Genomic DNA, 27,344 nt, shown 5'->3' on the forward strand with positions numbered 1-27,344 from the left:
TCGCGATCGTCGATCCGTGTACAGGCGTTCTCGGAACCGCTGTTGGAATAATTTCAACGCTTGTTTACCTCCTATCATGTTATTTTTCCATGGAACTCGGACGTTCTCAATATTGTTAACCGATGTATAATCGTGTCTCAATCAGGGGTAGTTATTAACATGGAATGGAAAATTTTTTTTTGAATTTTGTACTTTGCTATACGTCATTCGCTGCGTATTTAAATTCTCTACAAAAATATATTAAGGTACTTGGGTCGAAAAATGAATAGTTAAAAAGATATCCCAAGGAGAGACCGCTGGAATCTCCCTGTCTCTCCCTAAGATATCTTTCGAACTAATTAATTTTTTACCTAGGTACCTTAATACTTTCTTACAGAGAATTTAAATACGCAGCGATTGACGTCAAGGGAAGATTAAAATTTAAAAAAAAATTTGTTATCCCATTTGCATGGAGGAACTTGTACATTGAAGTCAAATAAGGATGAGAATGCAATTATTTTTCGAATTCATTCAACGTAGTTTTTATAATTCTGTGTGCTTTCAAATTGTGATGCCGTTTCGTACAATGAAGAAATAATTAGATGTCAGGGAACTCGAGACCCAATGTTTAAAAATTCTGTATTACTCGTTATTACCACGCAATTCAGAAAACAAGAGTCACGGGAGGAACAGACGAAATGTTAATCATTAGGAAATTAAAAAAACGTAATATCCATAGACGGGACTAGGCAAGGTCCAAAATTGTTTATTTCCAAAAATTTATCAATAATTGATGATTCAGATAAGTTCAAGTTGAGAAATCTCAATAAAATGTATTAGATTTCTTTGATCTAGATCTAATAAGGCATATAATAAGAATTGCAATCAGCATACTTTCAAATTCAGCTATTCACTTAATGACACAGTGTTAGAATCAATTAATAGTATCTGTAATGCAAGTATAACTAATGATACATGATAGAATTATAGAGCAGATCAATAGCCTGCATTAAATGGAGCCATTAGAGTCTAGACGATTAGACGAACAAACAAGATACCATATAAACAGGAAGGGTTGTAAAATCCCAGATCTATCAGGAGAACAATAATGGAGAACAACAAAACTCTGTGTCTCTTAGATCGTGCGTAGATCACGTGTGCATCAATTAAAAAAAGTAGACATCCATGACCTTGTGACATTGCAAAATACCAACCCCCCTTCCCTGGAGTCGATACGCATTGAGATTGGATACTGTAAACAGATGACGAGATGTCCCTATGGATGTACTGTACGGTACCGTCTACGTAGTTTTATGTAACAGGCATTACGAGCGTTCGAAGTGGACGCCCTTGGATCACATCACATCGATATGAGAAACTAGTTTTCATCGGGGAGACGACTGACAAAGAAAAACGTCCAACGAAACCGTACTACATATACGTAGGTACGGTGCATGCCTGGATCGGTCGAGCTCTCACTCGTTTCTTCGATCGACACAGTTAATCCATTGTACATTCCAGAGCAAAGTAGGCTTTTCTTGGTTAAGGTAAGGGGAGGAGACTCCTACCATTTACTTTCGATCTTTGGGGGATCCTAGGAATAAGAAAATCTAGGACTTAGATTGGGAGAATCCTAGGGGAACTTAGAATCTAGGGTGGGATCTTAATTTAGGATTCTCCAAATCTAGGTTCTCAACTTAGGTCTTAAGTTCCCCTAGAGTTCCCCCAATCTATATCCTAAGTTCCCCTAGGATTCTCCAAATCTAGGTCCTCAACTTAGGTCTTAAGTTCCCCTAGAGTTCCCCCAATCTATATCCTAAGTTCCCCTAGGATTCTCCAAATTTAGGTCCTCAACTTAGGTCTTAAGTTCCCCTAGAGTTCCCCCAATCTATATCCTAAGTTCCCCTAGGATTCTCCAAATCTAGGTCCTCAACTTAGGTCTTAAGTTCCCCTAGAGTTCCCCCAATTCATATCCTAAGTTCCCCTAGGATTCCTCCAACCTAGGTCCTAAGTTCTGTTAGACTTTGTTATACTTTGCACTCAAATGTACAAAATACCTCAATTTGAATGGAAATTAAAAAAAGAATTTCTTATCTGACTTTATTTGTTATATAAAAGAATAAAGTTACAGTGTCATTGCTCCTTTCGCTGGCATTTTTGGAAAATATTCCAACTACATCTCGCATTTATTCAGAAGAAAAATATTTAGGTCTCCTGATTAGCATTTACAGGCTATTTATGCGGTCCACTGCTCACTGGACGGTGATTGCCGCTATCATGGAAACTAATGCGTGCAAATGACACAAATTCGAACTGTTGCATAGTAATTTATAAACAGTAAAGTAGACCTACATTCGTCGGTGCAAATGCCTTCTGGCTCGAGTGTCATACTCAGAGAACAGCTATAATCATCCATAATAACAAAAGGATTAATTCCAATTTTAGAAATTACTCATTTTTTAATTTCTTTTTTATCTAATAAGGAACTAAATTTGGATCTACTATGCTCGGTCGGTAATCTAGTTAAAATGCAGCCTTGTACATAGCGCCATCTTCATAGTATAATTTCTTCCAGGTACCGCTGGACCACCATTGATAAAACCTGTCAGTGAATCAGCTGATCAGTTATTCACGTACGCTAGATCAGCTGTGAGCAATCATGGACGCGTTGAAGGAAGAAGATTTTGTGATACCCCCAGTTAAATACGAATGTAAGTACCTACTCATTATCCCATACGCATAACAATGTAGTAAATTCAATAAAAGACAGTTTAACCTATTTAAAACGATATAACCGGCAGCCGGCGCGCCATTGTACCGGCATCCATTTTGCCACATGTGAAAGCGTCAAACGTTAACCTCAGAACCTTATTTCACAGAGAATTTTCTCCTTAAATAAGCCAAGACATGTGTAACTCTTTTGTTTTAGATTTGGATCACACAGCGGATATGCAGTAAGTATTCAATTTGTTAATCCTCCGTGATGAAGACCGATGTATTTTAGAGGTTACTTGCATGGATAACCTAAAACGAAATACGGAACTACGAATCGTTAAGACTAACAAAAAAAAGAAAAGTACATCTTGAAAAATTGTTTTAATATTGTTAATTGAGTATAAATTATAATGTTTGTCGGTTTTTGTAGATTACACGCATGGGGTGATACTATGGAGGAAGCTTTTGAACAATGTGCAATAGCCATGTTCGAGTTAATGACGGATTTAGCGCGGGTTCAAATAAAACAGGTACACAAAGTGGAAGCTGAAGGGCACGACATGGAGAGCCTTCTCTTTCATTTCCTTGATGAATTATTGTTCATGTTTAGTGCCGAGCCGTACATCGTTGCAAAGGTATATTTGATCTTATACCGAAGTCATCACCTCCGACTATACGAGCTTGTTTATGAAATATTATTTCTTTTATACATCCTGCAGTTCCCTTTATTATCTCATTGTCAATCCAAGCAACAAAATAAAGCGTATTCTTAGAATTTCCTGTAGCCGTTTGTAAGAAAGGTAACTTTATGTTGTCAGAAAGTGGAGATCGTTACGTTTGACCGCGAGAACTTCAAGATCACCGCAGTAGCGTTTGGAGAAGAATTTACAATAGGGAAACATTCTCAGAATGCTGAAGTAAAAGCTATAACGTATTCAGCTATGCAGATCCTCGATCGTCCGCGAACTGAACGTCCTGAAGTTTTCGTGATCGTTGACATATAGTTGTTTTGGGCCCAGTTCGGTGTTTCGTTTGATTTCTTGACGCGCCCTTGGCTTAACACTTTAAATACAAAAGTGGGAACGACCGCATGGATACAGGAGCAAGTAGGGAGGGTACACCTCCCTTACATCCTACATAGGGTACGATCCTTTTGTAGTTGCGTAGGGTTCAAATAAATACGTTACGAAGAAAACACCGGGCTCCCTTCTTGGCGACCTATCTCAGGTACGTGTCAAGGAGTCACGGAACCCTGGATTTATTAAAGACACTGTTCAACGTCAAGTTAATTCTGTCAACGTTTAACCATATGTAAATATTTTAATTTTTAATATTACCCTCTGTAAGTATTCCTGGATTCATTATTTTTATCAGAAGCTACCATAATAATGAATTATTTGCGTTTGAAATCCAAAGAGTATATGAAATATGTACCATCGAATATCGGTGTATTTTTGTATACATTAAATAAAGACCGTTTTCTAATGTTTCTTATCATATGTAACAATTAATAATGAATATCTTGATTGATATTCATGGCGAGTAGAGTGAAATTTCAATTGGAAGGAATCGATGAAAACAGAAGTTGAAATAGAGATAACCTTCTGATCTGAAAAACAAGCATATGTAAAGTGAAACGAGGACGAAACCGAGACCTACTTTTACACGTGCAAAGTGTACGGCCCTGATTCTAACACCCCTCCATCGTGAAGGAAGCGACGACCGCCCGCTTAGTTTCGGGCAAGAAACGACAGGCAGTGGGATCCTCCCAATCTTCGGAAGTGTGTGCAATTGAGGAAAGGGAATCAAAGAGTTTCTGAAATTACATAATTCGAGAGTGCGTTTTCTCGTTAGTTTCTTCCTTGCCCCCTTTCCTACGTGATAAGGCCCACGTTAAAGGGACTCACTGCCAACATCAAGCGTGGACGGTTGTTTCGAAAGCGCACACCCCTGACCATGGCGGACCGATACGGTAATAATTTATAAAAACAATATATAACATCGTTCCGAGATGTCAGAAAGTAATAACCGATAGAATCGAGACGAACGTCTGTTGGAAAAGTCGTGGCATAGGGATTTTTCACTTACATGCCGGAGCTTGCGTGGCAGTTTCGTGGAAAACGGGACGGACAGTTTTGGCGCGTGTGCTCTTTAATATCCATAATTACCTGAAACGTTCCATGGATCCATCGTTTTTCTCCAATTATTATCGTCTAAATGAACGTGACACGAGATGCCGGAAAAGTACAACGTTCTGTGCCTATCGTCGAACATCTAACCCTAAGAAATACAAACAAACAACGGTGTCGAATTCTGGAAAGTTGTCATCGTATCGAGTGATTCGGTTAAGGAATAAAACAGTGGGATAGACGTAAGTTCGTTGAAAAAAATCAAAAGTTGACACGGTCTAGGAACTTTTTTGGATATCTGCGATAGCTGGCGGCGCGGTGGTTTACGGAGAAAAGCGAAGTGACGGTTTTGGCGCGCGTACTCGACTCCTGTGTGCGACCGGCAGATGGCCGGCGCGCGTCCACGAACACACCAAACATGACAAGCGCCTAAGCACGTACTACCACTGTGACAGGGACGCGTTCAAGAACATATCGAAGCATTGGTAGAAGGCCACTACTACATTTAACATAGAACGCTCTGAGAGCCCATCGACACGAGGTTCGGTATTACTACCACTGGTACAAGCGGTTCTATCTGCCTCGTAGCCCGAGCCAGTTGCCAGCGCGCCAGCCAGCCCGTCCATCCGATCACCCAGCTCACGCACGAGCCGGCCTCGTGTGCGCGCGCGACACCCCGATAGAAAAGGTTCGTTTTTCTCGCCGGTGGCTCGACGGATTATGCCGAGGCGGGGCTTGTCGTGAACTCTAGATCCCGTACATTCCTAAGAAGCTGAAAACTCGACGAATACACGAACAGCTTGGTCCCTGTACTCGATTATTTCGGGCCCTCGGTCTGCTTGGCTGTCGTTCCTATTGCCGAGATCGGCCCCGCAGAAAATGGACACCGCACCAGTGCGGTAGAGAGACAGAGCGAAACAGAGAGATATATAGAAAAAGAGAAAGAGAAAGAGAGAGAGAGAGAGAGAAAGAGAAATAAAGGCCACGCAACTACTACGACTACGAGGAGGACGACGACAACGGGTATAAGTTTGAGAAAGAAGGACAGAGGGAGAGAAAACGAGCGAGGGCGAGGGATTATAATCGTATGTACGAAGTGTGTGTACGATATACAGTAGCGAAAAGCAAGAGAAACATTTCGTGCACGATTAGCCTCGGGAGACCGGGTTAAAACTCAGACATCCCGAGCCGCACGTTTTTATCCTGTCCTGTCATCGACAGGCTTCAGTGAAAATTTCATCTAGAATTATCGACACAGCGTGACAACAACGATCATAACCACGACGGCCAAGTATTTGCCATCGAGGAGGCACGGATATGCCTCGCTCCTCGTTGCTGTGACACGCGCCGCGCCGTGTGCTGGCTGAACCTCCCGGAAGAGAGCGTGGGCCTTCGTCTCAAAATACTGTGTGTGGTTTTCTACCGCACACTCGAGAGCCAAGTAAGTGAATAAACACGCGCAATTCGTTTCAATATTCATTTGTTTCGTGTAATCGTGTCCCCTGGAATTAACATTCTTTCAAAACGCTCCTCGTTTTCCAAGCCAGCCTGTCCGAAAAAAAAAAAAAACGTGTGCACGCCAACACTGTTTCCTTTCTCGTAATCCTAGGGGAAAAAGATGTGCTTACTGAAGCATATAAACAGAGAAAAAAGATGGAAAAATGGTCCGTTATTTCGAGCGCAACCGATTTGGTGCGTTGAAAGTGGCTGGCATCTCACACGATCAATCGCGAAAGCGTGCACTGATTCTAGGTTTCCTCATGACCGTGCCGGTAGCACGCCTAACTAGGGATACTCTAGTCCCGGCTTGGCTCTTTAAACGGCTCTACGTATTGCGTGCGAATCGTAACGTTTCTTTGTGTGCGTATCTGTGCGGCAACCGATGTTATGTGTGTGTGCGCGCGTTCGCATAATCTCGCTCCCTCGTTGTCCGCTCGCTCGCTCGCTCGTTTGCTCTCGTATGCATGGCCGCTTCGGTGCGTAGCGTGCGGATTGCGCGAGTACGCATTGTCGCGTTCAATACGATCGTAATTCGTCTGTTATTTAATCGTGAACTGGTGTTCGACACGCGGTATTCAGCAAAAGGAAGAACGAATAAAAAACCACCCCATACACCTTCGATCGACGTTAACAGCTGATCGCGGCCACTTCTATGTATGTGTGTGAAGCAGACTACCTCATGTACACGGGGGGGTTATATTTTTTTATTTTTCATCACTTGGTTATGATAAGAGAAAGAGAAGAATTCGGGATCCCGTCGATAGACATTACGACCTGTGCGGTTTCCACGAGCGGAAGAACACAAAAAAGGGGGGACAGTAAGGTTCATCGCTCACATCTGGGGCCTGAAGCCTCGTGCACACGAGGCATGCCCCGGTTTATTTGTACGATATCCATTGGACGTCTTTTTGGTGTATTTTCTTCTCTTGTGTAGTATATATCTTTTTTTTTTTTATACTTCACACGAATTATAAAAATGTTTTCGAACGAAAGAAAAGAATTGGAATTATTGAAACCTCCTTAAAGGACGCCGGAACGGATAATATTCGTGTTTTAAAGAGCATCGGGTCTGTCTACCAATCGATGGCCACCGCTAGTTCTCTCTACATCCAGTGCCGTCGACGCCAGTTACACTAGTCCGGTTTTATCTTCGAGATAATATCCTACCAATCAATGCCTCCGCATCGTGCATTGCTCCCAACCTTCGAATGCGCTTTACAGTGCTATTGGCCTCACCATCTCGTACGTTGCGCGGCGATGTGTACCCGGCCAAACAAGTGAAAACGAGACAACCACGCAGTTCAACCGGGAGTTTGCTTCTAAAACTGCTTACAACGCAAGGCTGCTGTAACACGACGATCCTGCGGCATGCCTCTTTAAACCACACCCGGAACGCTTGCCTCGTGTACTCGAGACGCTTGCTCTTTTTTTCGAAAATTCTCGTACGGCCGCACTGTGGGTCTCTCCTGTGTCAGGCGCGTAACCAGACTTTTGAAAACGGGGACCTTAGGATGGAATATTCTACTCTTTTTCGCGGCAATTTCGTTTAGTTCCCTATTTCTAACCGAGAAAGATAATATAACAGTGTGTTGTACAAAAAATTGATTCGATGGAATTTTTCAACGAATTTTTATTCGATAACTGTTGCATACATTTAATAATTATATTTTGTTTGTTTTTGAATTTCAATCGTTCACACGTTATTAAACAAGAATGTAAAAATATCATTTAAGCATACTTAATACTGTACAGAGATTTATTGGTCCTCGCTTATCGGCTTGGTTTTGAAACAACACCGATACGAGATTGAAGTCTTGTTGTTAATTGTTGTTAAAATTTATAAAATAAAATTGGAAAATCATGCGATGAACATTTTATATTTATTTATTATTTGCTTTGTTATCTTTCTCGGCAGTTGGAGGTTTTATACGCTCTTCTTACAGTACAACATGGAAATTGACCTGTAATTTTCACCAGATGTTCAGTTCTTGCGGAATTGTCACTTTGCCGTTTGCTCGACACCACTTCCGTTTCGTTATTCCATAGAACGATTACATATGTACTTACATACACGTTTATATTCCAAATGCTTTCATTTATCCTTATTCATTTATGTTTATATATAAAATGCGTTTTTAAATTAGGATGTAAGTTATAATTTATACTAGCAAATGCGATAAATTTGAATTGAATTAAAAAATTAAAAAATCACAACTGTTATGATATACAAATTGTATAGATATATTAAAAATTCATTCACTGGTTTTCCTGTTAGATGATATAATTATGCAATCAATGTTTTGTCATTAAGCATTTATTTTTCTTTTCATTTGACATGGGTGTTGGTTGTTTTCTCAACGAACACGCATGTAAAATTCTTTGAAATACGAATTCTATTATTAGGATCTACCAATGTTACTTGATTTCAGAACAAAAAGGCTCTCCCTTGTACTGTGTGTTCTTTGATATGCATCTAAAAAGTAGCTTCTCCTTAAATGTGTTATCGCGACTGAATAAAATACAGTCAGAAATGAGTGACAATGACAAAAACTCGGGAACGAAGGGACGACGATCGGTAGAAGTTTTCTATGAATCTGCACATTTAACTGTCAATAATTTTCATATATGAATGATATTTTTTGATAAAGCGTACTATCGACAAGGTTAACAAGGTATCTGGATGTCTGATTTAAGTATTGCAGTTTCAATTTTTATAGGTTCGCTTTCATTCTTCACGTTCGATGTTTCATTAATCACATCATAAATAATGCCTCATCCAAGATAAGGAAACTGTCTTTTAACATCGAATGTTAAGAAATAAAAAATACGTGTCCGCCAAAATAGTGTACACTTATTAACCTTCATGGACGATGCTAGAATGTGAGGCACGTTTTCTAAAAAATTTCGAAACTTCAACGTTGCAGAACGAAAACAGGAAATACGTTTTTAAATAAACGTATTAAAATAGAATAATAAATTATAAAAGAAAAATGTGTTCATTGAAATAAACTAAATAAATGTTTGTGATTGTAATGGTAAACTTTATTGCTAAAGGTACACTTGGGGGATGATTTTTCATGTTATAAAGATACAAGAGTTGTTGATGTACTATATGTGATTGTTTCCCCATTACTATAATTTAATATATTTCATTCTGACTGTTGTAGATTCTTATAAACAATAAAGATGCCTCGAGTAAGGAGACAGGTGGTCTTGGAAGATCCAGCCAGGCCTGTTACACCAGACATGGTGGAAACCAAATTGAGTATGTATTAACAGCAGGTTTGCTGTATAATTTTCCTGTAATTTCACTACATGTTTCTACATACATGAATTATTTTCAGTGAAAACAGAATTCTTGGATGATGGCTCTTTGGATGAAGTACAAGCACAAAAGGTAGCTGAAGAAACGCCAAGTCCTCATCTTCAAGACCATCAGTATGGACAAACACCTTGTTATCAAGTAACAAGGAAACCTACACAACCACCACCACGAACTGAAGTAAATAAAGACTGTATTTATCAATAATTTTTAAGAAGGTTCACTAGTGAAATGATTGTTCGAACATGGTAACTTTCTTTTTATATACTAAAGGTCTTAAACACCGTCAAGAAATGTTGCTTTCTTAATGCACTAGTTTAATATTCTGTTTTTTTTTATATTTGACTAATGTTTAATAATAATCATTTAATATCGTCTTATTTTGGTATGTTTGTTGTAGCAAATATCGGTTCAGGCGGTGAAACGAAGACTGAATTTGGAAATGGGAGCAACAGGTCCCAGCCAATCTGCCTTTAAGGCTCCTAGAGGTAAACGTAGGAGATCTGGTTCGAATTCTCTAACTGGCCACACACCTACAAAAAGTAAATTGTATTTTTGTTTTATTCATAAGTTTCACTTCTTATACATCTTCTAGGAAAAAGAAATATTACCTTAATTGCAGGTAAAACGGTAGAGAGAACGCGGTATGATACATCATTGAGCTTACTTACGAAAAAGTTCATACATTTAGTTGAAAGCAGTCAAGACGGTGTTGTAGATTTAAATGTAGCGTCTGAGAAGTTAGAAGTACAGAAACGTCGTATATACGATATTACAAATGTGTTGGAGGGTATAGGTATTTTGGAGAAGAAAAGTAAAAACAATATACAATGGAAGTACGTTGTTTACTATTTACCGAAAAAAAAAAAAAGAATTGTATCTGGGTTAAATATGGAACATAATGATTGTGTTTTATAGGGGCGGTCAGTTACCGAACGATAGGAACGATATAGCTGATCTCAGAAGAGAGGTGGCTGATTTAGAAGCTAAAGAAAATACTTTGGATCGGTTAATTCATGGTGCAGATAAAAACCTTAGGGAATTGTGCGCCGATAGACAATACGCTTATGTAACGTATCACGATTTACGTTCTGTCCCAATGTACAAAGACCAGGCTATAATGGCAGTAAAAGCTCCGCCAGAAGCCACTTTACATGTTCCGCAACCTATCAATAATCTTGGCCAACAAAAGGTAACTAGTTGCTTCCTATGCGAATAGTTAGACGAATGAAAATTCATTCCATTCAACGTATCCATTGATATGTTTCCAGCTTCAAATGCACATGAGGTCGTCTCATGGAGAAATAGAGGTATTCCTCTGTCCTGATGACCCTACAGTTAAAACGTCTCCCAATCCGGGATATACGACGACGCAACCTGTGCCTTCGTCAAAAGAATCCGAAATACCCGGTCTCCCTCCTGAACTGCTGGTCAACGGAGGAAGCGGGGTTCGGGTCGAACCAGTACCTTCTGTTGAGAGTACGTTGAATACTCGTTCGTGTACTCCGGTTGTATCTACGGTTACCAGTTTAGCAGGAATGAGGGACGCATTGTTATGCGAATCTGATGACTATGGACCAATGGGTGGTGGCAAATTCCAACTTCAAACGGAGGATCAAATCAACACTCCAGGTAGGATACCGTCCATCTTATGAATTAAGATGTATTCAAACATATTTTCCTTCTCGTTATCGTTCAAGTGAAATAGATGTATATTGCGTTAATTTCAATGCTTTATTAATTTAATAATATTTATTTTTCTTTATTTTATGTTTCGCGTATACGTTGAACATTGCTTTCCTCTGCATGTAAGCACTGTTATATATTTTTTAAATGCTGGGCATAAAATACTAATGATACACAAGTTTTATTCTCACCTTCTTCAATCGTTTAGTTGTTTATAATAAATTAATACTTCACCTACACACTGCAGAGGTATACTTGAATTTTTTATTTTTTTTACTTTCGAGACTTCCGGACAAATAGTGAAAAAATGTATAAATTTAGAATTTTTTAGTTCAACTTGAAAAAGAAATATCGTGCATGTTTGGAAGAATTATTTTCTATTTCGATTTGAATTCCATTTACTCAAGCTATACCTTCCTTACTTCTTCCTCTGCCTTTTCAACATTGGAGGATAGCCGTACCCTGATGGAGCTCTGGCTGTGACTTGTGTGTTAAATAAATAAAAATCACATCACAGGCAGAGTTCTAATTAGGTAACGGTTTCAAACAACAAAAGCTCGTGTCGCGCGAAGGTACGTCTCATGGGTAAAACAATCATTTGCTTATTCGTATATTAACGCAAATCTGTGCTTCGTCTTTTTTTTTTTCTTTTTCTAGCATTTGTCTGCTGCACAATAATTTCCCCCTAACTGCTTCCTCTAATCTGTGCCCTATGATGCATTGCCCTTTAATTTTGTACTAAACTGAAATTTTCGTGATCAATTGATATTCTAATTAAAATAAAATAACATGTAGACACTACCACTCATGAAAGAAAGAAAATATTAAAAGCAGAGGATGTCCAATGAAAGTGGCTGAAATAAGCCCAACTATCTTCTGGTTCTTTTTGTTACAGATCTAAGTTTTTTCGAATTTGGAGAACACCTGCTGTCCCTGGAACCGCCTCTTTCCGAAAACGACTATTCGTTCTCGTTAGGCACGGAGGAAGGGCTGTCGGATCTTTTTGATTTCAAATTTTAAAGATGTCGTCCTGATTGTCGTAATCGTGATAGCACTTTTGTCTTTTTGGACTACCACTCTGAGTTCGCCTCCCAAACATTCGAACGGATAGCGATCATTTTGTTAATCCAATGATGACCGATTTCACGTCATAATTATTCCCGATTGGCGATCTTTATCATTATTATTTCCTCCTCAAACGTGATCTTACGTTCGAATGATTGATACGCTGGTTTAGTCATGCTTCTTAGTTTTACAAAAAAAGAAAAAAGAACAAAAAAAAAAGAAAGAAAATACGCGATCGTGTACATAAATAGAAGGCGTTTATCACTCGCGATACCGTATAGTATTTTGCCGACAATTTTTTTAAAAAAATTATTTTTTAATCGCGATTCGTTCAGCAACACACACACACACACACGTATACAGTATCACGTCGGTGATTTTCGAAATTCCGCCTCATTGAAAGGATCTCAAAGGGAAGTACTGCGAAGCGAAGAGAAGGGACAAACATATCACGCCTCGGGTTACTAGTACATCGGCAAGCGATTAAGGATGAATGTTAAAGCGATAAATCATTGTCTTCTCAACGAAGACGCATCAAGATTTATCGCTTGCGATTCAAATCATTTCAAGCCAAAAATGACGCTTGCTATGCGAACCAATTTATAGAAACGCATTTGTTAGAAATATTTTTGTCAATGTTTATCGTTCATCGTCTGCTAATGTACTATGGTAGCCTGGTGTTAACACGTTGACCGTGATGCGATTGAAATTCAATTTAGATGAAATATCATTCTACTAAAAAATGTACACTAGTCATTTTAAAGCAACCAATTAGATTGAAATTATTATTGATCCTTGATCTATCTCTACTGGCGGTCAACTTGTTAATACGCGGTGGTCGAGTATTTCCGGCTTGATACGGTTCACGCCGATATTGAGTTTCGTGGAATATATTAAATTATGTTGGCGAAACGACGCCAATTTATTTCTGTGCAATCTGTAATAATACTGTATATCGAGGTAAGAGTAAAAGCGCGGGGAAGAGAGACGGAGATGTATTCGAGAATTTCAAAGAGAGGAGAGACTGCAGATTCGTGACGAACAATTTATAACGATTTTCGTTTTCCCCCCTCTGCGATCATTGAATTGTATAAAGTGAATAGCGCGTGAATATTAATTCATCAAAAATGAAATTCCCTCCTAGCGTATAACTATTTCTATCGAGGAAAATTTCTGGACGGTTGTTTTCTCTAGTCGCTAGGACTGAGTCGTTTTTTTATCTCTATCTGTTTTATTTTTTTTTTTTCTTTTGAAATCGCGTGCTTGACACCTTACCCATCGCTAGCAGATAAAATAGATAAGCACTGTTGCTTTTTAACAAGGTCTCGATTCTTTCAATGGCACGTTATAGATTCTATTTTTCAATCAGTCTAATGTTATTTACACTCGGAGCGTTAATTGTGGTGCACGTGATTTTTATTGCTTCGAATCCAGAAGTGTTTATTATCAAATTTGGTGATAAGCTTCCGGTTGGTAAGGTGTCGAGACGAGAGAGCAGCGTTCAGGAATAATCGCGTTCGGGTAAATTTATCGGTACGATAGTGTAGCTTGTCGATTGCGAATCGTTTGTAAAAAAAAAAAAAATGTATGTCAGGGAGACATAGTTTTTATTCTATATACTTTTGTAATTGCTCGGTGCGGATTTTTGTATATTTCGATCCATGGGGAAAAAAAAAGAAATTCATTGATTCTATACAGACACGTATACACGCACGGTCATCCAACGGTACCGTTGATAATATAAATCTAATTAAAGAATCGCGTTGGATTAGCATCGAATATGATGCCACGAACACACGGAGACGAACTCGAGCGTACAAGAAAGAGAGAAACAAATCTTAGACTGTAACCTTTCGCGCATGTAACACACGTATTTAATTCGATTCGTAACGACGGAGAAGGTCTAAGATTCCTTTCAGGAATAACAGTACTTGTTCAGAACCTGATTTGTAAAAAAAAATAATGAAAAGAAAGGGGTTCTTCAAAGAGAACTTTGAAGCCAGTGCAACTTGAATTTCAACCGTGCTTGGTACAGCACCGACGAAGAAAACGCTTTGAGTCTTAACGTACATATATAAATATAATAATATAACTCCTATATAAGACAAACTGAGGATATTTGTTCGATGTTCCTGAAGAAGATAATTCAAGGATGCACTGGAGAGAATCGTCTCAGCTGGAAGTCTCTTAAGGATGTACTCTAACGTACAACTTAGTGTACGTCCAAAGCCATAGTGCCTACACAATAATGATCACACCCTTCTGTAACTGTAAATAGTTTACATACTATACAAAAATATATAAAAAAAAAAAGCAAAGTATATATATATATATACATTTATATAGAGTGTGTGTATATATATATATATATGTGTGTGTGTATATAGAAGTGTAAGGAAGTGAGGACCCCCCTGATGGATACAAAAGAGAGAAACCAGATGCTGCGAAAATACACCTCATTACGGTTATCACAAACTATCCGATTAGTTAGTTTTAATTATTATTAATAATTAATTATTAGACGGAGGAGAGATGTTAGTTTATAAATTTTACTTATTATATATATGTACGTGTATATATGTAATAAGTGCGTATGTTTTTTTATAGTCAAAAATGAATATCGTGCAGAATAAAATGAAGAGACTTAATGGATTACTTAAAGAGAGAAGACTAGCAAGCGTTCTTATTTTTCTTTTCTTTTCTTTCTTTTTTTTAAATGAGATGTAAAAGTGTAGGCAGACACGATGAATGATATTTGTATAAAGAAGAAATGTTTTTATCGCTACGTGTATTTATTTCAATTGAATAGCGTGTACTTCGTGAGGGGAAAAAGGTGATAGAAGGAGGATATAAAAATGTGTTGCGAATGGATTATTCTGCACGATATTCGACACGCAATTCACCGATTCGCAACAGAGAGGATTGTGTATTAGTTTTCGTTTCTAATTTTTTTTTTTTTCAAATTGTACATTGGTGGCATCGCGCTTTTTTTTCATACGCATCGTGCAACGAGAGGGGAAGCAAAGTGAGAGCGAAATTACGGGTGAATGGTACACATGTGTGAATGATGATCAAACGAATGATATTAATGATTCGAATGTTCGGTGATCAGTGATCTCGATCCTGGCACAACCAGTGAGAAGTTAACAATATTTTCTACCTGAATAATATTTGCGGGGATCTAACGAAGTCTGAGCACGCGAGACTTCTCATAATTTTACTCTTACGAAAGAGTTGATCGGAAGGTGACACGAATAACAGTGATTTCAAACGTTCTCAGACTTCATCAGATCTTTTTATAATAACTTATCATGAAGATGGCAGTCCATCGTTTCGTTTTTAACCCGATATTCGTAAAACTACTACCACCCGTTTCTGCCAGTCTGTCGAATAAGGCGCCTCTTGTATTATACACAGGCTACAGAGTACGTTCATTTCTATTTTATTTTTTTTTTTTTTTTTTGTTAAGTTTCATTTAGCGAGACTTTTATAGGCACAGCATCGGAAATAAATTATTTCAACGAGGAACAACGATTTAAATGAAATTGCATTTGAAAAAGAAATTTAGTCTTGTTAGAAAACGGGAACGTACTTTCTTCTAGGAACGTATTTGAGAGACTGTACAGAAGTAATGGTAGAGAGGAAAATTGATTCTGCTCGATTGTCTTAGGGAAAAGAAAAATTGAACGATGTATGAACCGATATGACGAACGTGAATTTTGTCATATTTTAACGGGCATGACCCGCCGAAAGACAGTAAAAGAAAAAAAAAAAAGAAAGAGAGGAAGAGAGAGAGAAGACGAAGTTACAAAATATAACCTTGTGTAACGTCATAGGGAGATGTGATGTTTTTTAATTTTCCATAACCTTCGTATTCGCTTGTCTTGTGCAAAAAAAATGAAAACAAGTATTTCGGTGAAAAAAAGAACCCTTTTACTTTGTTATAAAAGTAAGACCTATCATTCGTTGAGACTCGATTTTAAATTTAAGTTCGTTCTGATAGTTTCGCGTGAAAAAGTTCCGTTTCACGTTCAATGGAAATTGTATGCTTTGCAAATGTCTATATCAAAATAGCGAATACTATAGTATACGCAGAAGAAATATTTTTTATGTATGTTTAATACGTATAAACGGTACGATTGAGAGAATAAAACGTCGAAACTTGAATTTTTGATCGTTACGAACGTATATGGAATCAGTAGCGGAACACTTAAAACATTTTATGAATTTTTGCATGAATAAAGTAATCTTGCAATATTTTATTAGATATATTATTTTAATAAAAACTTTCAATAACAGAAACGTCGAGGAAGGTGCAAAAACATTGACCATAATGTGTTAATTATATTGAATAAAGTACCTTTTCTTATACGGCGAAGTACGCATGCGCGTGCGTTTGGTTCTGGTTAGATGCGCGCCACCGGCGGCTTTCCGTCAGTCGTGCGCCGTCGGCTGTCGGGTGTAGGTGCGTCTTCTTGCGTTGTGTATATTTTGACGTTTTATATACAGAACGGTATTATATACAGAAATAAAATTTTAAGTATGGTGTATGTTATTGTCTACTTCCATGCTTGTTTATTACACCACAATATTATAAATTGAAATAAAATGAATTATAATTGTAACAGTCGTAACAAACCATTGATTTTATTTCAATTAAAAATATAAAATGTTTTCTTAGCATTGGTTTGTTAGAACAATCATTCAGCTTAAATCGAGAAACAATTTGAAGTTTCGAACTGATGATTTAAATTTGAATTGAATTTGATTTCCTCGTACATGTTAAGTAATAGTAGAGACGAAAATTCTCTAGTAGGGTAGCCATGTTCCTAGCACGTAAGCTCGCATTGTGTACTAGCCTTAACGTATATAAACATAAAATAAATATCCCGACGCCGCTTTCAAAGTGTGCTTTAAATTGATCGCTGGCAATCAATTGTTTTCCGTTGGCGCGAATTATCAAGCGATTTATTAAATTTAGGTATTGTTTAAAACTGACGATTCTAATAAAATAGCCAAAATAAGCAATTCAAAGGACACAAGTATGCCACCCAAGTGTAAATTTCAAGAAGGTAGACACTTAATTTTTAATACAACTCTATCGAATGTTCCAGTGTACGTTAGATCCATTCCTGTAACTGAATATTACGTATTTTTTCTGTTTATCATGGATTTTGAATGTTATTTACAATCGTTACACGATCGTTTATAGGGGAGAAGGTTCTATGTTTCCATGGGCCATTAATTTATGAAGCAAAATGTCTAAAGTCCTCCATTACTAAGGAAAAACAGATCAAATATTTTATTCATTATGCTGGTTGGAATAAAAAGTAGGTATCCGATTCCATCTTATCTATTCCATACATGATTGAAATTACAAATCATAATATGATGTAAATAGCTGGGACGAGTGGGTTCCGGAAAGTAGAGTTCTCAAGTACAACGAGGCAAATGTGCAGAGACAAAGAGAGGTTCAAAGAGCACATTCTAATCAACAATCAGCACAAAAAACTAAGAAAGGCAGCACTTCCTCTAAAACTCAGGGACGTAGGAGTGAAGGTGTACGTGAAAAAGACACTGATAGTAGAGCTAGCACTCCTGTTGCCACGGTTGACAAAGGTGTCAGCCGATTTAGCAAAGGTACAAGCAGTAGTGTAACGCCATCATCCTCTCATGAATCTACATCGGAAGCTCCTCGTAAAAAACGGAGGTTTGTATTAAACAAACTTTTCTTAATTGCATATTAACTTGTATCATGCTAATTGAGGCAATTAAAATTTTTTGCAGCCGATTAGAGCCATCTGGTGAAACTGAAGAATATCTCACCAAAGTAGAGGTTAAAATTAAGATTCCAGAGGAATTAAAATTTGTACTTATAGATGAGTCTGAAGTTATATTAAAGCATCATAAATTACCTGCTTTGCCTGTAAAGAATACAGTTGACAAGATCCTTGATGATTATGTTGAATCAAAATCATCAGGAAAAAATGATTCTGTCAGGTATTGGTACCAACAATTTTTATATAGACATATTTATTTATTTATTTATTTATTTATTTAATATATATTATGTACAACTTTCAGAGAAAGTACGTTAGAAATAACTAAAGGAATTCGTGAATACTTCAATATATCTCTAGGTTTACAGTTACTGTATAAATGGGAACGTCCACAATTCATTCAAATTATGAATGATAATCCTGAAACACTGCCCAGCCAGTTATATGGTGCATTTCATTTATTAAGGCTATTTGGTACTATTTTTATTCGTATCTTAAAATCGTGATACTTAATGAAAGTAATGATGTTTATTCGAATAATTTTTTTAGTGAGACTCGGTGGAATGTTGTCGTACACTACACTGGATGAAAGAAGTATACAATTGCTGCTATCCCATTTTCACGATTTTTTACAGTATTTACAGAAAAACAATGCTGAACTGTTCAATTTGCAGCAAGATTATGCGGATTCACCACCTGATTATCATAGGAAATATGCCTAGATTAGTATAAATAAACTGATACATTTAATTACTTCAAGCAATAATGTAATTTCAGATTTATTTTACATGGCAGCTGCAATATTTGTTCGAAAAAATATGTGTACTGACATTGTTGTAATTACTTTTTATACAAAATAGGTTGTAAAGAAATTGACAAATTTTACACGTTGTTAAATATTATCCAAAAGTATTTTAAATTGTAAACTCGATCTTTTATTTGACATGTACAGAAAAAATATAATACATTTAACGCTATATGCTTTAATTTAAACTAAAATAACATTTATTTATTGTAAACATACATATATTACAACTTTACTGTACCTAATTACAATTTTATACGTATTCGAGGACATTTGACTAATAAATCTTTTTAATTTCCACCAGATCATTGAAACCGGAAGGACTGAACTTCGACGCTACCTAGGAGGATCATATCTGTAACTTCCTTCCCATTAAGGTAATTTTTTATTAATATTTTTATTTATTATAAATTATTACAACTAAAATGTGTATTATAAACCGCAGTTATACGTAGATTTCTGGTTTTTCCGTCGAAAAAATAAACGCTTCCGCTCAATTTTCATATCCGCCACTAGATAGCGCAAGTCGTATCGGTTTTAAAACGCGCATCGATGGGGAGTCTGGAAACGCGTAAAAACAAGTACCGCGCAATAATTCTTGTTAATTATATCAATTACCATACAATAACGCGATGTTCTTTTACTGCTGTATCGATCTGGTTATAATACTTTGATGAAGGGTGTAAATTTTACGGGGAAAGATCGCCTAGTCGAACTATTAGAAAAGTGTAGTGATTTATGTGGGTGACAGAAAAGTACATTGCGGGATTTGCCTATCGTATTCTTTATTTCCTTATTTACTTAGAACCGTCAGTCGATAACAGCTCGTATATACGCGAAATCGACGCGAGTTATATATAGAGTTAAATGCGTACATACACAAACGTATCGTCTAGCCTGCAAACATCGGTTCAGTCAGTCAGTGGCAAGAAAAAATGGCGGATGTCGAGTTGAACGTCGACAACCTGATACAAAGATTGTTGGAAGGTACGTGATAAAAAGGAAGCCTCTGTGAAAAGAAAGTGCGAAATTGTTCTCGGTAATTTCATCTTCGATTTGGTGTACAGTTGAACGATACTTATTTTTTTTCCAAAACACCCACTGAAGATCGTTTCGTAGCGAAGTCGCGCCGCGTACATCGAGTATATACATACAAATTTTCTTTCCAGCCAAAGCAATATTAAATCGTGCGCGGTATACTTTATGACATCTAAATGTCCTGTGCTTTACGAAACCGTGAACGGTATTCTTCGTGGTTCTTTGTTTGTCGATTGTTTATTTTACTTGCGTTCTGTAGATCGAAAAAAAAAATAAAAAAAGGTAACACGCTGAAAGAGAAAAAAGAAAAAACCGATATTGATCTTCTAGTGTTGCACTCGTCGTAAATTCTTACATTGTCAGATGTCTTCAGATTTGTTCCGTACTTTTTTTTATTTTCTCAGAAGGCGAAAACTATTTTCTTTTGTTTGTTTTCTTTTTCTCATGCTACATGTCGGAACTGTTTGCGGTAAAGTATACCACACGCAGAAAGACCAGGTTCAGAAGAAAGCCAAGCTAAAAGATATTTTCTCGTCGGATTTTGTCGGTACGCAATAAGGAAAAATCCACCCCATGTAGTTCGTTTCTTTTCGTTTTTTAGTTGCGTCTTTACTTGTCTCAACGTCGTGCGTGAACGCTCGCCATCGTTTGCTTATGATTTACAATGTAAAATGATGTAGAAGCTAGATATAGTATTGTGGCACCTGCAACATTGAAGTTCTCCCAAGATATCATCTTCGTTCTCAGTTAGTCGTATCATTGTATTGTTAACGTCCCATTAGCTTTTCTGATTCTACTATATTTTTATCTGTGCTAAATTATGAGTTCTTTGTGTTATATTTGTAAACAGAGCGTATTTATCATCGCTGGTAATGAAACTTGGTTACATTTAAGCATAAAGCTTTTGGGACTATATATTTAATAACGACATTAAATTGAAATCGCATTTCTTCGAATAAGAGACCATAGTTACATAAAGGATACAACTTGTAACGATGCAATTTGCACGTAAATTATTGCTTGAATGAAAATTAGTTTACTTGCATGCTTGATATGATATTTGTCAGTGTTGGTTCATGACCAAGCTTCTATAAGTACATTACGTCTTTCTCATCTTCTATCAACAAATCAGCTCTCTTTTATATGAAAATAATATTATGTTCTCTTTGGAGGTCTTACAGCACAATTTGATGTACCTTTATGAACATATTGTTAATGTTAATGTTTGTTATCCTGGCACATGTTTCTCTCTATGTATCTCATTAATAAATGTATGCTACAACACTGGCTATTAAGTATATTTAAAATAAGTGTCTCACTTGGCATATAGGTATCGCAAATGAATGTAAACTACTTGTTATCTTTCGCAGAGATTAATGTGTTCATTATATATACACTGTTCTTTGATAAGACAACTCTTTTTCACGAGAGCTACAAGAAATTCGTTACAATTAGAATGAAGATGTTAATGCTTGGCGAAGAATAATCTTGTTTTAATCTTTTTTGCGTGCCCTAATTTTAATTTTCTTTTTATTAAAAACGATACGCAAATTGATGATTCGAACTATCGCGTTTGATCAGATATAATTATGACGATGACTCAATTTTTCTATCGTACGCTCCGTTTCCGTAAATAACCGCAAATATTAATAGACACCGTTTCCGACATTTTGCCGTTTTAGAATCATCCTATCATCTCCCCCCTCTTTTTTTTCATCTTTTTGTTTATTAATCATGATGCTTAAATACTCTTGTTGATGTGACCTTGCTGATATGCAGTTTTCCAATAACCATCATCGGCCCAGTTTAGCCGCATCGTGAATTCCTTTATAGCTATAAATAATCTAGTGACACTGATACAAGGTTCTAAAGAGCAATCTAGGGAAAAACGAAATTTCTCATTATTCTTCCTCCTATTACTACGTCCTACATTCATATATCGCGATCAGTGTGATTACACGTGACTAACCGGCCCCGGCCTTTTGTTTTCGAGTGTTCCACAAGTTTGTATACCCGTACCAGTGTATTATTCGAACTCATATAACCACTTAATCCGGTCGAAGCATTATAACTACAATGTGTGCGACAACCTTTTGTTTTCTCGGTTATTGCATCAAGAGAAAACCTATATCGGGTTGCTTGATGTTTTTACAATCGATCTTCTACGTAATGCTTCCGTGTCATCGAACAGTATTCAACCCTTATCCGCGTAATGATTGGATCATTCGAAAAGTAATTTCTTTAATTTTTAAAAAAAGCCTTCTAACCCATTAATTCCCATTGTAAACGCTTAAACGTAGCTGCGCGCGCAACTCGCTTCTCGAGCCGGCAGACAAATAAGGTGTTTACCTTGGTCAGGGCCGGCCCTGGGCCTAGACAGACTAGGCGGCCGCCTAGGGCCCCCCAGGATCCAGGGCCCCTATAAGACGATTTTGCGTCTAGAATGCAAGAATATTTACTTGAATATTAATATTCAAGTTATACAAGCTTTAATGTTAATTTTATAAATTTTATTTGAGATACTTTTTTATGTCATATATGTGAAGGGGCCCTCGGAGCTCGCCTCGGGCCCTCGAAATCTCAAGGTCGGCCCTGACCTTGGTCATTAATGGGTTAACCAAGATACACTTATTTTCCTGCGCAGTCAAGCGAAATGTGATATACGAATAATAAAGTAAAAATTTAGGTAACAGAACAGGAGCGTATGTACGCAACGGGAATTGAAATGACGAGACGATACGATCCGTGGAATCCGTGTAATCGTATTACCCTTGTTCCCCTTTTTTGAAATCGGTTCTCGACAATCAGCCACCTTCATGCTCCAGCGTAGAGTTATGCTCGATGTACCTGTGAAAACGAATCTTCGATACCTCGCGTCGACGATACTTGAAGAGAAAAAAGAAATTTAAACGTGAACATATTTTCTGGCCGCAGTCAGAGGATGCCGACCAGGAAAAACCGTTGTTATGTCGGAGGGCGAAGTGCGCGGCCTTTGCCTGAAATCGCGGGAGATCTTTCTTCAGCAGCCGATCCTGCTCGAACTGGAGGCGCCGCTTAAGATATGCGGCGACATTCACGGCCAATACACCGATTTGCTACGATTGTTCGAATACGGCGGTTTCCCGCCAGAAGCGAACTATTTGTTTCTCGGTGACTACGTCGATCGGGGCAAGCAATCGTTGGAAACGATATGCTTGCTGCTCGCGTACAAAATTAAATACCCAGAAAACTTCTTCCTGTTGCGGGGTAATCACGAGTGCGCAAGCATAAACAGGATATACGGATTCTACGACGAGTGCAAAAGACGGTACAACATCAAACTATGGAAGACGTTTACCGACTGCTTTAACTGTTTGCCGATCGCTGCGATCATCGACGAGAAGATATTCTGTTGCCATGGCGGGCTCAGTCCGGACCTTCAGGTGATTCGATCGTGGAATTTCAAGAGGATTCTTTTGGACAATTTTATTAATTATTTTGCTCACAGGGGAAAACTGATTTGGGGATTTATAGTTTCATTCTTAGACCGGAAGTAATTTCCGTGACGTTGCGCGCGGAAGTATCGCATTAATCGATGCGACCTTTAACCCTTTCGCTGCCACCACTAAGAAAAATATGCTATTGGCAAGATTTCGCCATTATAAAATTTTTAATACAAAATTTGTGGCCCCCTGGCGCAAGTTCAAAAATTCGCGTGGCAGCGAAAAGGTTAGGAACACTTCCCAACTACCACCGATTAATTGATAAAATAATAAACGACGTATAATTTATATACGAAAACTGAAAAATTTTCCAAACGATCCTCGCCAAATTTATATTCGCATGAAGGTTCCGCTTATGACGGTATTCTAAAAACGTTTTTCGAGTCTCATGCGTTGCGTTCTAATGTCGCATTAAATTTTAATAATATGCAGTTAAATATAGTTCACGTTGCATTTATATTAAAAGCTCATGGTTTCCTTTTCGCGGTATTTTATGAAAGAAACCGACCGATCGAAATATCGATTTTTTATTTATACGTAAGGAAAATGTTAAAACTAAGAAGGTATTTTTTATTTAATAGAATATGGAACAAATAAGAAGAATTATGCGCCCAACCGATGTACCTGATACTGGCCTTCTCTGTGACCTGCTGTGGTCGGATCCGGACAAGGAGGTCCAGGTATAAATTTTTAAATATTTTTATTAAACCTTAGACTAACTACATGATTTTCTTTCAGGGATGGGGTGAAAATGACAGAGGCGTATCTTTCACCTTTGGCCCAGACGTGGTGTCGAAATTTTTAAATCGTCACGATATGGACTTGATCTGCAGAGCGCATCAAGTTGTTGAAGATGGTTATGAATTCTTCGCGAAACGACAGCTGGTCACTTTGTTTTCTGCACCGAATTATTGCGGAGAATTCGACAACGCCGGTGGAATGATGAGCGTCGATGAAACGTTAATGTGCAGTTTTCAGGTCGGGTTTCTGTTCACCCCAGGCAAAAATAGATATAAAATAAATAATACGAAGGGCTCCGATTTTCAGTTGTATGCTCAGGGCTCGAGGAGCTCTCGATGCGGCCCTGATACAGTCGAGAGATTGAAAGAACATTAGCGGGACGGCAGAGGGGCAAAGGGAGCACTTCGCGCCCAAAGTTCGCCGTCTCGTTTTGTCCCAAATTTTCCGAATTTGCGATAATCTAGAATAGCATGTGCGCGAGGCGTGACCAATCGCACCCGCATTCCTTTTCCTAATGTTCTTTCCATCTCTCGACAGTACACACAGGTGGCTCGATTTTCGATTTTAATGATAAAACGTTGTTTGTGCGCAGATCTTGAAACCTTCCGAGAAGAAAGCTAAATACCAGTACTTAAGCGTGAATACAGGTCAAGCGACAAGACCATCTACGCCACAAAGGAATCCAGCCAAAAAGAAATGACAGCCTTGTACTCATCTTCTGACATCAACGCCATTAGCGGATGCTCTTGTGTTAGGTAAACTGATTTTACGTTTAAGGAAATATCTCCTATTAATGTTCTAAGGTAAACATTAGTAGGCCGAGAAAAATTTACGTTAATTAATTAACATTAAGGGGAATAACGTCGTTATACCGGAGAATGTGTAACAAAAGGTGAGGCATGGTAGTGGTGTTTGATCGTCGGCAATTATTTGTGATTGTGAGAGACTTTGAAACGCGATTTCAGTTCTTTTCTCGCCTCGTATCATTTAAATCTTAGCGTTTTAAGTAAATTATTATGTTGACTGATTAGCGATTAAAACGTTATACGTGTATTAATAGAAACTGTTCCGAGTGTGTTTCTAAAGGAACGTTCAAAAATAGAAATGAAAAATGAAAGAAAAAACAAAAAGATAATTCTAAGTTTGCTAATACTTTTCATGAGTATTAATTTTCATGTTTCAGCATGAAGACGTCAAGAGAAGTGTGTAAGATTACATCTTCCTTGATTACATCTTAATAAGATAAGTAACATAATTAAAAAAGCGATACGTTTTTTTTTTTTTTCAATTTTGAACAAGGATCACTTCCGCATTCTCTGGGAAATTATTTACGTGTATCTTCCAGATGCGGGTGATCCTTCATGCCATTAGCGTTTAATGAAGTTTCGACATTCTCATTTGATTATTTATTGCTTCCATCGTTAAATGTTCAGTGTAATTAATTAGATTTGCTGACTATTCCTAATAATTCTACTATTATTGCCATCGCTTTGCAGCTGATTTAATTACATATAATCGTTTAACAACGCGCTACCCGCGTTATGTACATAGATATTCATTTTATTTCGCTCCATGTGTTTATTTCCTTTTCTTTTCTTTTTCATCTCATCCCCATATAGATTTCAATATTTTACTTTTTAATGTTCTATAAATATTGACAGCACGTTCCAAGATACGTTGTAGAGATATTGAATCGTTTATTCTGTAAGAATGATAAATCAGAGAGGAACAGAGAGAAGCAGTATTTTTAAGATAACGATTCTATGCAGATTACATATGCTCGTAAAATGAGAATTCAAAATAATCGTTTGAAACGCAGAATATTATTATTAAGAGGTTGTCTGTAAGAAAGGATATAATTCAAACTAATAATTAATCTTTCTATTGGATACAATGCACTCAGATGATTGTCACTTCTAAGAACTTACTATTTCACTTTCAGATGTTTTGTCAGTATTTCTATCGATTCGTTGCTCATTTGAAATATCATATTTTTATCATCAGCTTAAACGTTAAGCATCGTGCAGCATTTAATTAATTTTTTTTCAGTACACGCTTGAATAGCATAGCGATTATATTATTTCATTTCAGTTTACATTTTGCAAGGCATTTATTTCTTTCAGATTATTCTCTACGCTGAACACTTATTCTTTCTAACAAATTATGCAAATGTAGTTCGCATAAAAGAAAATAACGCGTATTAGAAAGTATCGAAAAACAACTTGAATACTGACCTGTATAGAAGATAAGGATTTAAAAGAATTTACAAAGAATATATATATTAAAAATAAAAAAGGCGAAAAAAGAACAAAAAAAGAAACAATAAATTATAAAATGGAAAAAAAGAATTACCTTAGATTGCACTGTATCGTCAGAGTAAACTTAGTTCGAGAAGCGAGAAAGCATCAACGCGCGTATTATCTGAAAGTGAAATAATCAATTTCAATGTGTATCGTTAAACGATAAAAAAAAGAAAGGAAAAAATACGACCAGTGATTTTGTAATTTATGTTTGTTGAGAAATTGTTATTTGAACGGTGAAAATGAGCCATTGTCAATTTTATTTCTTCACGAGACGTTTAATTATTAATTATGGACTATGAATGGAATTTATGATAGTATCGTTTGAAGTAATTCTTCAGTGTAATCCCTGCAGGAAAAGCAAGGTCGTTAAAAAAAAAGAGCGGCTGTTCTCTTCCCGCCACTTTTCAAGCCCTGTTCCTTCTTCCCTCTGATGTATAAGTTTAATCGTAAAAAGAAGAAGAAGAAAAAAAAAAGAAGCGGTTGTGATCCCTCGGTAATGCGTTTTTCCTCCGAAAATCGTGAATTATATACACAGATATATTATATTTGTAAACGGCGGATCAGTCGTGATTCGATGATGGTTCTTCAGGGTTGAACGATGAAGGTCGATTGTAATTAAAAGCGTGGGTTATTTTCTCCATCGATCGAATCGCGACGGAACACGGCAATGCAATGACATCCTAAAGATGTAAAACTTTCAGATAATAAACATGCATATTGTTGTACAAACCTGCTCTCGTTTAGTTTTCCGGTTAGACGTCCCATCCTAACCGGAATATCGAATACAGACACTTTATAA

General features: G+C 37.2%; 4 protein-coding genes across 13 annotated transcripts; all 4 read left to right on the top strand.

The window, feature by feature from the left end:
- The first annotated feature begins 767 nt into the window (after positions 1–767).
- LOC114880940 (protein archease-like) lies at positions 768–4,183 on the top strand. The gene is made up of 5 exons (XM_029197463.2): positions 768–1,526; positions 2,555–2,690; positions 2,909–2,933; positions 3,125–3,329; positions 3,513–4,183. The coding sequence occupies exons 2-5, from the start codon at positions 2,639–2,641 to the stop codon at positions 3,696–3,698; spliced, it is 468 nt and encodes a 155-aa protein (XP_029053296.2). The 5' UTR covers positions 768–1,526; positions 2,555–2,638; the 3' UTR covers positions 3,699–4,183.
- Positions 4,184–4,423: 240 nt separating this feature from the next.
- LOC114880933 (transcription factor E2F2) lies at positions 4,424–16,235 on the top strand. Of its 4 annotated transcripts, none has more exons than XM_029197446.2 (8): positions 4,424–6,977; positions 9,491–9,588; positions 9,668–9,825; positions 10,046–10,187; positions 10,268–10,481; positions 10,564–10,837; positions 10,917–11,277; positions 12,227–16,235. In XM_029197446.2, the coding sequence occupies exons 2-8, from the start codon at positions 9,510–9,512 to the stop codon at positions 12,349–12,351; spliced, it is 1,353 nt and encodes a 450-aa protein (XP_029053279.1). In that variant the 5' UTR covers positions 4,424–6,977; positions 9,491–9,509; the 3' UTR covers positions 12,352–16,235. The 4 variants fall into 4 exon arrangements, with proteins under 4 accessions (XP_029053279.1, XP_029053278.1, XP_029053281.1 ...); XM_029197445.2 differs by having other exon boundaries at positions 4,424–6,264; XM_029197448.2 differs by having other exon boundaries at positions 4,424–4,666.
- A 104-nt stretch (positions 16,236–16,339) lies between these two features.
- Positions 16,340–19,153, top strand: LOC114880934 (mortality factor 4-like protein 1). Of its 4 annotated transcripts, none has more exons than XM_029197449.2 (6): positions 16,340–16,909; positions 17,609–17,726; positions 17,798–18,106; positions 18,184–18,396; positions 18,481–18,650; positions 18,726–19,153. In XM_029197449.2, the coding sequence occupies exons 1-6, from the start codon at positions 16,807–16,809 to the stop codon at positions 18,896–18,898; spliced, it is 1,086 nt and encodes a 361-aa protein (XP_029053282.1). In that variant the 5' UTR covers positions 16,340–16,806; the 3' UTR covers positions 18,899–19,153. The 4 variants fall into 4 exon arrangements, with proteins under 4 accessions (XP_029053282.1, XP_029053284.1, XP_029053286.1 ...); XM_029197451.2 differs by having other exon boundaries at positions 16,340–16,861; XM_029197453.2 differs by lacking the exon at positions 16,340–16,909 and adding an exon at positions 16,986–17,511.
- Positions 19,154–19,499: 346 nt separating this feature from the next.
- LOC114880936 (serine/threonine-protein phosphatase PP1-beta catalytic subunit) lies at positions 19,500–27,274 on the top strand. 4 transcript variants are annotated; one of them, XR_003790190.2, is made up of 7 exons: positions 19,500–19,968; positions 20,495–20,566; positions 22,954–23,441; positions 24,083–24,181; positions 24,240–24,479; positions 24,835–24,997; positions 25,426–27,274. XR_003790190.2 is itself a non-coding variant. In XM_029197454.2 (6 exons), the coding sequence occupies exons 1-6, from the start codon at positions 19,917–19,919 to the stop codon at positions 24,940–24,942; spliced, it is 1,059 nt and encodes a 352-aa protein (XP_029053287.1). In that variant the 5' UTR covers positions 19,500–19,916; the 3' UTR covers positions 24,943–27,274. The 4 variants fall into 4 exon arrangements, 3 of the variants coding, with proteins under 3 accessions (XP_029053287.1, XP_029053289.1, XP_046142568.1); XM_029197454.2 differs by having other exon boundaries at positions 24,835–27,274; XM_029197456.2 differs by lacking the exon at positions 20,495–20,566 and having other exon boundaries at positions 19,504–19,968; positions 24,835–27,274.
- The last annotated feature ends 70 nt before the right edge of the window (positions 27,275–27,344 follow it).

The sequence above is a fragment of the Osmia bicornis genome, chromosome 7 (assembly GCF_907164935.1).
Source record: "Osmia bicornis bicornis chromosome 7, iOsmBic2.1, whole genome shotgun sequence".
NCBI classification, from domain to species: domain Eukaryota; kingdom Metazoa; phylum Arthropoda; class Insecta; order Hymenoptera; family Megachilidae; genus Osmia; species Osmia bicornis.